This window comes from Primulina tabacum, chromosome 15 (genome assembly GCF_025594145.1).
Source record: "Primulina tabacum isolate GXHZ01 chromosome 15, ASM2559414v2, whole genome shotgun sequence".
Taxonomy (NCBI): Eukaryota; Viridiplantae; Streptophyta; class Magnoliopsida; order Lamiales; family Gesneriaceae; genus Primulina; species Primulina tabacum.
Window position 1 is genome coordinate 6905967 of NC_134564.1, and position 11518 is coordinate 6917484.

General features: G+C 35.6%; 2 protein-coding genes across 2 annotated transcripts; one reads left to right on the plus strand and one right to left on the minus strand.

Annotated features, from left to right (window-relative positions):
* Nucleotides 1-1326: 1326 nt before the first annotated feature.
* Nucleotides 1327-7733, plus strand: LOC142526247 (glycerol-3-phosphate acyltransferase 9). Its single transcript, XM_075630509.1, has 11 exons — nucleotides 1327-1507; nucleotides 1597-1654; nucleotides 2104-2222; nucleotides 4117-4216; nucleotides 4676-4868; nucleotides 5385-5472; nucleotides 5538-5634; nucleotides 5969-6054; nucleotides 6410-6529; nucleotides 7214-7312; nucleotides 7518-7733. The coding sequence occupies exons 1-11, from the start codon at nucleotides 1401-1403 to the stop codon at nucleotides 7564-7566; spliced, it is 1116 nt and encodes a 371-aa protein (XP_075486624.1). The 5' UTR covers nucleotides 1327-1400; the 3' UTR covers nucleotides 7567-7733.
* A 577-nt stretch (nucleotides 7734-8310) lies between these two features.
* LOC142526248 (isocitrate dehydrogenase [NAD] regulatory subunit 1, mitochondrial-like) lies at nucleotides 8311-11269 on the minus strand. Its single transcript, XM_075630511.1, has 4 exons — nucleotides 10622-11269; nucleotides 9880-10119; nucleotides 9099-9177; nucleotides 8311-8871 (listed from the first exon to the last, which is right to left on the minus strand). The coding sequence occupies exons 1-4, from the start codon at nucleotides 11123-11125 to the stop codon at nucleotides 8597-8599; spliced, it is 1098 nt and encodes a 365-aa protein (XP_075486626.1). The 5' UTR covers nucleotides 11126-11269; the 3' UTR covers nucleotides 8311-8596.
* Nucleotides 11270-11518: the final 249 nt, after the last annotated feature.

The following is an 11518-nucleotide window of genomic DNA, read 5'->3' on the forward strand; positions in this document are numbered from 1 at the left end:
TGTTGAATCTCGAATGAATAAACGTCAAAATTCTTGAAAGTAGACTAAAAAGATAAATTGCTTGAAGATGAATTTACAAAATTTGTAGAGAATTTGTTGTTGAGGGATTGAGTTGTGTTGTCTCTTTTGCTTCTGTCGTTTCTTTCCTTCTTCTATACGGTCTTGTCTATTTTTCCACTCTTCCATTATTCCACGATCTCCTCTACTGTTTTGACTTATTCAAGCCTCTTTGAATGACCTTCTATGTCTCTACCTGTTAATTTAATTTTTTTGGCTTGAGCATAACTAATGGGGCCAAAATAAATTTAACCAATTTAGTTCAAAATTTAATGAGCTTGTCATATCGGGCCAAAAATTTATTTTTAATGCAAACAACATCTTTAAATTTTAAAAATATATGTACTGATTCAAGATAGTAAATGATAAAAACATGATTAATTAGAGAAGAAATATAACATTTTTTAAAAATGTTATTATATCATGGGATCTATTTCAAAATATCAAAACCATGTATTGATTAAGAGTATGTCTCTTGTGAGACGGTCTCACGAATCTTTATCTGTGAGACGGGTCAACCATACCGATATTCACAATAAAAAGTAATACTCTTAGCATAAAAAATAATATTTTTTCATGGATGACCCAAATAAGAGATCCTGTCTCACAAAACTCACACAAGCTTTTGCCATTGAGTAATGTGATTATAGGTTAAATGTGAATGTCAATTAAAGAAACGTATCTATCTCCATAATTACAATAAAAGATAATAAGTTTAGACTTTGAAATAGAACTTTACATTCTATTTTCTTTTATAAAAAACCTTTAATTTGATCAATATATCGGTAAATTTTGGGAAACAACCCTCTGATTTTTTTTATCTGACTTATTTGGCTAGCTGTCCATGCAAAAAATGGAGAAATTTGTAAAATAAACCTTGTTAAACCAGGGTTAAAACAAAAATACCCCTGGAAAAAAATGTTGAATGAAACATATTAATATGAAGATTGATAATTTAATGGTTTTTGTGTATTGAAAAAACAAAGAGCAAAACTCTCAATCCAAGTAAGTCAATGATTGTGTTTCTCATGAATATTATTTTTTGAAATTATTTCATTACATTAACACAAAATTATTTCCTTTATAAATTAATAATTGACAAGGAACAAAGTCAAGGATAAAAATAAAAATAAAATGATTGCCAATGTAGGACTGGATGAGGTTAGCCCACGACAAGAACTCAAATCGTGGCCCAATCATATATTTGGGCCTATCCAAACTGGGCCCAATCTGAATCGGGCTCTAACCCAGTTTGTTTTGTTTTGTTCCAGGCGAGGTGCGGCAGACTGAAGGAGAGGGAGGCAGTGCTCAATATCATTAATTATGCTGTGAAGATCGGGAAAATGAGCAAGCTTCGATCATCGGCTTCCGAATTGGATTTGGATCACCCCAACATCGAAGATTACCTTCCATCTGGATCCATTCAGGAGCCCCATGGAAAACTACGCCTGTAATCCTCCCCCCTTTCGATTTTCCTTTGTCAGTTCTCGTCTCTGTGTGCATCTGATGTTGTTGTTGTTGTGTTCTTTGGCTGTTTAGGCGGGATTTGCTAGATATTTCCCCGACTTTGTTTGAGGCAGCGGGTGCCATTGTTGATGTAAGTGTTTTCTCCCCGCGGATTTCGAGTTAATTCATGAATTTCATGTTTCTCCCTCTATTTTTTTAATATATAATCTTTGCTTCAGAGGAGCAATAGGATTAGGTTTTAGATGAGGAGATTTGTAATTGATTTTAATACTTGCCTTGCTACATCGGATACAGGATGCTGCTCCAGTCGTTTCCCATAATTCCTTTTTTACTTTAATATTTGGTACTGCTCACTGCAAGCTTTCTTGATTTGTTTCACTTTGCGTTTTTATTTGAGCTGAACATAAATATTAGACAAACCTGTTTCGATTATACTTGTGTGAAAGCTACTTTTCTTGCACAAATGAGTTATTCTCTGTTTCCTTTATTCCTTCATGTTCTTTAGTCCACTGTCTCGGTGTTGAGTCCCGTGACAAAATGGTGTATTTATGTTTTGTCTCTGATTTTACTCCTGGATAGGATTCTTTCACAAGATGCTTCAAGTCAAATCCTCCAGAACCTTGGAATTGGAACATATATTTGTTTCCTTTGTGGTGTTTGGGAGTTGTAGTAAGATATGGGCTGCTTTTCCCAGTAAGGTGAGTTTGTTCACCGTGCAAATGATACTTATTTAATGGAAGACTTTTAGCTTTGTTCAGCATCAATACGTAATGGAGTGCCATCCTCTTTCACTCAGGATCAATCACCTCTTTTCATTTTCAGGTCATTCAGAATCATTTCCACTTTTATAAATTATAAAACGCTTTCCTTTGAGAATATTATATTGCTATTTAAGATTATAAATTTTTAATTGCTAATTTGGGGTTGAAATCATAATTAGGCAATACCTTTTGGATGATTTTTGGGATAAGATTATTATAATACTTATGTTTACTCTTAAAAGTTGTATGTTATGATGTCTGTTATAATCTGAAACATCACAACATACAACTTTTAAGGGTAACATAAGCTTTATAATAAGCTTGCTTCTTGTCCCAAAAATCATCCAAAAGGAGGTTCTAAAAAGCGCGAAGCTTCAAGCTTTTTAAGCTTAAACGAGATTATACGAGCATAAACTTATATTTTTTTAATTTAAACTATAATTTTAATTATTTCAATTCTCAAACAAATAAATTGAGTAAATAGTGCATAAATATTATAAATTTATGTGTAATGTATTAATTTTTTGTCAGATTCTAATTCAATATATGTTCTATTATTCATTTCATATCTTGTACTGTCAGATACAAACTCAATTTAATTGGACTACTTTAAAATATTATTATTAATATCTCTTATAGGTTGTTAAATGTCAATATCATAAATGCCAATATCTACCACAAATTCATCGTATCTACACTTTTAAGTATCTAAGATTGTACATTGCTAGCATTGATTGTTAGTAAAATTTCTATATTTATCTTCTTCTTGTTCATTAATCTTGCTTTAGGAAAAAGTCGTACTTAAGCATTATTAATCATGATTGTACATTGTTAGCATCACTTACTAATGAAATAGCTAATTTTTGTTCTCTTTTCTTCTTATCATCAATTTTGTTTTTTTGTTTTTTAAGTCGCACTTGAGCGTATTTAGTGACCCGTGATATCGTCAACCTATGTCTGACCGCTTTTGGACAAAGCGGAACTTTTTAGTCAAACTTCAAGCTTAAGCGAGGCTTAATTAAGTTTTCTAGAATACTGACATAATGCATCTGTGTTTTAATATTCCTGTTGTGTGTGTAGTAAATCTGATTTGGTGCATAATCTGGTTTGTAGAGCTTCATACACTGAAGCAGTGATTAAAATGTGCACATCTGGAACATAAATCGTTTGTACTTTTGATTTTGACTACATAATGTCATTTATCTTGGACAAGTTAAGAATCCTTTTCTACTTTACATTAGAAAAATTCATCAAGTGTTTTTATTCTTTGTTTGGTGGTTTGTGTGGTTCATTTTTATTAATTACAACTTGTCACACTGCATCTAGAAGTCGTTTTTTACCATTTTTGTATAAAGCGAAACATTTTAGGCAAGCTTCAAGCTTAAGTGCGCTTAAGCGAGGCTGAATTAAGTTTTTTTAGAACACGGGCATCTATGTTTTAATTTTCCTGTTGTGTGTGTAGTAAATCTGATTTGGTGCATACTATGGTTTGTAGAGCTTCATATGCTGAAGCATTGATTAAAATGTGCACATCTGGAACACAAAATCGTTTGTATTTTTTATTTTGACTCTATAATGTCGTTTATCGTGGACAAGTTAAGAATCCTATTCTACTTTTACATTAGAAAAATTCATCAGATGTTTTTATTCTTTGTTTGGTGGGTGGTGTGGTTCATTTTTATTAATTACAATATGTCACACTGCATGTAAAAGTCGCATCAAATGTGTTGTTTCAGACCATTATGATTGGAATTTGCATCTCTTTTATGGTCTATTAGTTCTAGTGATCCTAATGCATCGTGATGCTTCATGAATTTCATATCTAATGCAGGGTCATTGTATTGACAGTTGGATGGATAATATTTCTATCATGCTATTTTCCTGTCCATTTCCTGTTGAAAGGGCATGACAAGCTAAGGAAAAAGTTAGAGGTGTGGCTGATTAATTTTCCTTTTTTATTCATCTTGTATAATAATAATGTTATTAATATACTGGACATTAATCTTAGACTTTCATACTTTTTAGGATCTGGATTTAGAGTTTTATTAGTGTTTCTTTGACTGCTTGTTCTTTACACATGACTGGGTAAAAGAAATGTTTGTTTTTCCAATTTGGATCTGGTCAAATCATTGTATATCTGGAGTAGGGTAATAGGTAACAAGACTAGAACTCGTATCTCAGGGAACCTGAGAAAACAAAGAAAATGGAAAGAAAAAAAAGTAAGAAAGGGGAAAGAGATGGCCACGTTGGGAATAAAGAATCCCCCCATGCCAAACATAAGTTTTCACTATTTGTGAGTTAGTCATTATTTAGTTTCTTTTGTGCAGAAGATGTTGCATAATCCTTAGATTGGACTTCTGGTACTCACTAGTTGGTTATTTTCTATTCAGAGAGGTCTAGTGGAGCTCATTTGCAGCTTTTTTGTTGCATCATGGACTGGGGTTGTCAAGTATCACGGCCCTCGCCCCAGCATTCGGCCTAAGCAGGTGTTTGTGGCAAACCATACGTCCATGATTGATTTCATCGTTTTGGAACAAATGACTGCATTTGCAGTGATCATGCAGAAGCATCCTGGTTGGGTTGGTAAGTAAAAGCATTTAGCATTTCAGGTCTCTAATCTTGTGATTGTGAAACTTTCTAGATTTGTGAGTGAGAAGTTTGAAAATTCCAGATACTTATTTTAGGAATTCAAAATCTGTAGTATTTTGCTCCATGACTTCTCAAATTGACGTTTAATGTTCTTTGTCAAATTTATACCATAATCATTAGCTGGTAGAAGACTATTGGATATTTGTGTGTGTGTGTGGTAGACTATTTCATAGTAATGTCAAGATGGAATTGTAGACTGAAGTTATTGAATCTTGGAGTGGAGGTATGAAAATTGATGATGATTGTTTTTGGAAACTCAGTTTTTTAACCTTAATGAATTTTAGAAAAGATTGTAAATTTTCCTTTGGAAGTGTTTGCCATCTTGTTTAGGTAACTTGTGGAGATGCATAAGAATTTAAAAAATTGACTCCTGGAGTCAGATACTGGCAATTTAGTGTGTTCTTTTACTTGATTATTCTTGTTTACATTATCGTGATTGCTGCTGTATAGGATTGTTGCAGAGCACTATTTTGGAAAGTTTAGGATGCATCTGGTTCAACCGCTCAGAGTCCAAGGATCGTGAAATTGTGGCTAGAAAGTATGTGCTTCATAATGGGGTTAATATGTCCAAAACATCATTTTGATTGTTCTATTTTGTCTCAGGTTAAGAGAACATGTCAATGCGGCTGACAGCAATCCTCTTCTCATATTCCCTGAAGGAACTTGTGTGAATAACCACTATACTGTGATGTTTAAGAAGGTGACAATGTTTTCTCTGTCAAAGTTGAGTTTATTATATTAGCTTGGAACTGATAAATGTTTGTTGTCTTGCTTTCCATACCTCGACCAACTTAACGATGAAATTTTTTCCCGTATTTCTCATTTCCATTTTCCCCACACTATTGAGTACTACTCTCCCAAAACATTATTTGTCTTACTGTTCAATGTGGAATTTCTTCTGGTGAATTATAGATTATCGTGTAGAATATAAGCTGGTGATATAAACGCAAGTTGCATACTGTTAAATTATAGTTCAAGTGGATGTAGGAGATTAAAATAAAAATTGTGTAAAGATTTTTGTTAATGGTGTTTAGGGTGCATTTGAACTTGACTGCACTGTCTGTCCAGTCGCAATCAAGTATAACAAGATTTTCGTAGATGCCTTCTGGAACAGTCGAAAGTAAGTGTTTCGTTTCTCGTTTTCTTATGCATACGATTCTTTTTAAATAATGTATCGTTGATATTTATAACATCTCACTCTATGTTGTTTTCTGAAATATATATAGCATTTAGGTATGAGTTTATGTGTTGATAAACATAATTTTAGGAGTTAATTAGGTTGCAGGAAATGAGAAAAGGCAACCCATCATCTTTAAATGTTCTGTCGTTAATTTCTACAGTTTGTTCAGTGGGAAATTGTGATAGAATGATATTTGTTAATGATGGCTAGTGATGTCTCCTTTCGACGTTGTTCTACAAAACTATTACTTCATTAGTTATAAGGCTTTAAAAATGTGTTCTAATCTCATTTACAGGCAATCTTTCACGACACACTTGCTGCAGCTTATGACATCATGGGCAGTTGTTTGTAATGTATGGTACCTGGAGCCTCAAAATCTGAGACCTGGGGAAACACCTATTGAGTTTGCTGAGAGGTAGATATTGATATCATATGAATCATGATCGATTCAGACAACTAGTATATGCACAGTGTGTGTCTGATCAATACTAAAATAATACCTTGTGTTGCGAAATTTTTTAAGGATTTATTATGAAATCATAAATAAATGAATTTAACTTCTCATATTTCTTGATAATATTGATTTATATAATAGCAAGATCAAAGAAGATAAATAATTCATTGGCATGAATGTATTAGAGCCGTAATTTTATGCGTATGTTATTTTTGTAAATCTACTCAACGTGATCAGGATAGAAAATAAAACATGATCAGTCTCGTAAGGCCTAACACGAGAAAAATACTTTCTGTAATTTAATTTTTTCTGCAGTTCAAGTTACATTATTTGATTATATACTTTTTATGGTGCAGTTTTTATGTGTGAAACTGTGAAAGAAGTTTGTCTGGTCCCTAAGATTTAATATGTTGATACTTGATAGATGCTTGAATATATTGCATTCCCAAAATTACCATTCTATTTTCCTTTTTATTGAGAGTTATTTTGGCTATATCTATCTGGAGTCCCAAATAAATCCTTAATTCATTATAAGGCTCTCCCTATCACTGTATAGGGAGACATGTTGTAAGTAATCAAATTTGAATTCCCGAGCCATTCCGACTAAGTTGGCGTTTGCCGTTATTGTTTTGGTGTTTATATCAGGGTGAGGGACATCATTTCTCTTCGAGCAGGTCTTAGAAAGGTCCCGTGGGATGGATATTTGAAATACTCTCGCCCCAGCCCCAAGCATCGAGAGCGCAAGTAAGTTTTGATTAACCTGATATTTCCTTCACCAGCATTGGTCCATTGTACAAATGTTGTTAAATGCATTGAATATTCGGGCAATCTGGCCATGCCTTGAGGATATGAAATGTTTTGTTAAAATTAGTGGATTGTCAATGCCTGGTGCTGATATACAATATTTTTAAATATACAATGTTTCTCATTTGCATCTATACATTTGCAGGCAGCAGAGCTTTGCGGAATCACTGCTACGTCGGCTTGAAGATAAATAGTTTGTGATTTTGATGTGCTGTGTTTTAACCTGTTACATTTGTTACTGGATATCGTTTGTAGCTACTACAAAAGTACGTAAATCCTAGCTTTTGTCAGGTGTTCTTGTGGAACATGACCTTTTTTTTTTTTACAGTTGGTAATAAAAAAAACCAGAATACTAGGAAAATGGGTGTGCCTAGTGATCATAATTTCGAACTAGCTTATAATATCCTCTGCATACTTCTAAAAAATTGTAACTTAATCCTTAATCCTTGTAAATGAAGTATTTACAATAGGCTCTACAGCCACAGAGCTCACAGACCTTGCCCGCAGTATGTGGAAGCCTACACTCATGGGCAATTGCCGTAAGCTCCTGCCAAAGGGTAACTACATAATTCAGGGGGATGCAACAATTCCACTCTGGCCAGCCCATTAACCTTAGCATTCTCTTTCCTTTCTTTTCTCCCGTCCGTACTCGAGTATAAACTACTGGTGTTAGCCTTGCATGAACCTAAAATATTTTCGAGTGGCATCCAGTTTTGCCAACTTAGTGCTAACCGTTCCTATTCTATCATGTTCCAGCGGGTTTTTGTTTCACGTACAACGTTGCATATATTTGGACACAACCAAAGTTCATTTGAACTTGAAGTAGCTCATTGATGGCAAAGGGACTTGAGTAACTCAAGATTGTAATCATATTGTTTGGCTGAAAATGATCAATAGCCATTTATCTCTGAGAAGAAAACTTTTACAATCACCATGTATACGTGAATGCATTCATCTATTTCAGTATCAAATTGACAAGCGTTCTATAAAATGAACTGATCCATATTTCTTTGGCCGTTGAAGATGTGGATTATCAGTCAACCCACTAAAAACATACAATGCCTTCAAATTTTTCTTGATTCTTATTGTGATGTGTGCTTTACTGAAGAAGATTCATGATCATTATTGACCCTGGATATGAGGTTAAATGCATATCATCAAAATCATTACAAGACTTGCGACAACAATCAAGGAAAATGGTGAGTGGAATCAGGAAGAACATATTCACTCCAGATTTGCAATGACAGCGTCCACAACTTCTTGGGTCGTGCTGTCTCCACCAAGATCTTTTGTCCGGAACTTACCTTCTGATATCACACACTTCACCGCAGTCTCTAACCGATCAGCAAATGAAGGAAACTGGAGGTGTCTCAGTAACATAGCTGATGAAAGAAGCAGAGCCACTGGATTTGCCTTCTTTTGCTCTGCTAATTTCTCATTTCCCACATTTCCTGCTGAAGCACCTTGCTCAAAGACCGCATGATCAGCCCCCACATTCCCTGAAAGTCATCAGACCTAGATCATGACTAAAGAAATCCACAAGATACATCATCCATGTCCAACCAAGTTAATGACAAACTGTAGGCATAAAGAAGACTGAAAAGCACCACCACATTTTTTATTTCAGAAATGGGGTTTGCTCAGTGAAGAAACCACCACCATTGAATTGTAACTTGAAAATACGGGAACTCACAATCTTCCAGTATTGAAAATGGAAATAACTTACCACCAGGCATGACACCGGTACCCCCGGCTATACCAGCAGCCATATTTGCAACAAGATTCCCATATAGATTAGGAGTCACCTACAAAATGTATATTTTCTAGTCGGTAAGCAATGAAACCAAATCACGGACCATGAAATCAAGGAAACCCAAATTAAGGGGTGAAAGTAAGCTCTTGCCATTCATCACGTCTACAATGTATGACATCTCTATACCCGAAATTGACCTTTTTAGTTGAACTCAAAGGCTACAGCCCATATGGTAAAACATGTTTTGTTCGTATTTGCATTTTCACCACAACCAGGACCTTATTCCATTAACAACGTAATATAATAGCTCCGCGTTTTATATTTTAAAATTCCAAAATCAAGTAGTGATGATTTGAGAGCTCAACCAAAACAACCACAATATGCTTGCAATTTATGGTCCAATTTCAGAAGTGATTTATATCAACAATCAATAACAAATCAATGAGCTATTCCTGAAGTCCACTTTTTCGATGCAAGTTGATACTTCAGTATTCACACAGAAGTGGTACAACGGAAATGCACATGTTTACATCCAAGAAACATCTTTCTATACCATCCACAAAATGATATTGCAACATGGTGACAAAATGGAGAAATTTAAACTCTCATCAGTTAGTTCTATACACAAAAAAACATAAAGAAAAGGATGAAAATGCAAGCATCACAGGAGTAGGCAAATAGCCATATAGGTAGCATAAGAAATGGTAAAATGAAACTCTATGCGTGCAATCAAAAACAAACATATAGCACTTACCATGACATCAAATTGCTCTGGCTTGGAAACAAGCTGCATGGAACAATTATCCACTATCATCTCATTGTATTGTATACTAGGGTAAGCACTAGCAACTTCACGGCAGGATTCCAAAAAAAGACCATCCGCAAGTTTCATTATGTTTGCTTTATGAACTGCTGTCACTTTCTTCCTGTTGTTGAGATAGGCATACTCAAAGGCATATTTTGCTATTCGTTCTGAGCAGAACTTTGTAATCACCTAGCGATTTAACTAAATGAGAAACAGGAAGGAAAGAAAGAGAAAGGAGAGAAACTCCAAAGAAAATTTAAGACAAATTTACTCGAAACACGGACATCGGTAGCTGTTCCAGTGCCAGATTAGGATCAAATGTTAACTTCATTTGTTCAGATTTTAGCATCAATTTAAAGGATTCGATCTGATTCCATTCTGATTGGATTGCTTTAAAATAATCGACAGTTCAAGATTAGAAGACTACAAGAGATCTCGACGGAACAAGAAACTCATTGCACATACATGTCGGGTACTTGTGTTTCTTAGTTCATGCCATCACAACAAGGTTGGGATTTGAAATAAAGGACCTCTGTAAATTTTTTTTTGAATTGTAAATCTTCCTTTTTAACATGTTAAATGACAGACAAAAACTGTAAAGCAGCCATAATCAAAACAGAAAAGACGCCACCATTCAACAGTATCACAGATTCACATACACGAACATAAACATGAACACAAGATTACCTACCTTAAGGCTCTCCACAACTCCAGGAACAACCTCATGCTCTAGGCCCGAGTACTCTCCCTCCGTATTCTCCCGAATCACGACAATATCTACATTCTCATGACGCGTAGGCAATCCCTTGAGATTAAAGCAGTGGACGAGGGAAGCGTAGAGATCGAGCTCCTTCCTCAAGATGACATTGAGAGAATTAACACCTCCACCGACAGGAGTCTTCAATCCACCCTTGAGACAGACCTTGTTCTTCTTGATGGAATCGATCACCTCGGGAGGGACGGTCTTCATGTCCCCGTGGATGTCATATTTCTCAAAGTAGACGGGGGCGTGCATGGACTCCATAACCTGCTCCACTGCGCCGGTGACGAGGGGCCCAACACCGTCGCCGGGAATGAGGGTGACTGCGCGTGGCGACCCATCTCCGGGTCGAGGCATATATGTAACGGATCGGGTGTGGGTCGTGAATCTAGTCGAAAGGTAGTGCTTTAGAACGGGGAGGACTCGCCGGGACATGTTGAGGATCCGGGTAACTGGGTTTCACAACGAAGATCGAGCTAGCTGGCTATGGCGATGCTGCAGCTGCTTATGTTTCTCTGTGTCAGCTTCATCAATCAATGTCTGTGTGCAGAGGAAACGAAGAGGGAAATGGAAACGACGGCTTTGTAGTATATGGGCCAATTGTTGACTTTTATTTGGGCTTAAGATTAGATGGGCTCAACAAAAAAACAATCGTAAAGAGTGGGCCTGAACTTCTATGTCCGATCCAATTGGCTAGTTGGTTCAACTATTGGTTGTGCGTGTGGCATTATCTCCACAGGTGTTGTTATATCATTGGATGCTTCTTCTTTTTCTCTTAACTAATTGTTCAACAGGCAGCTTCCGATTTCTTTCACACTAGCGGTCGGA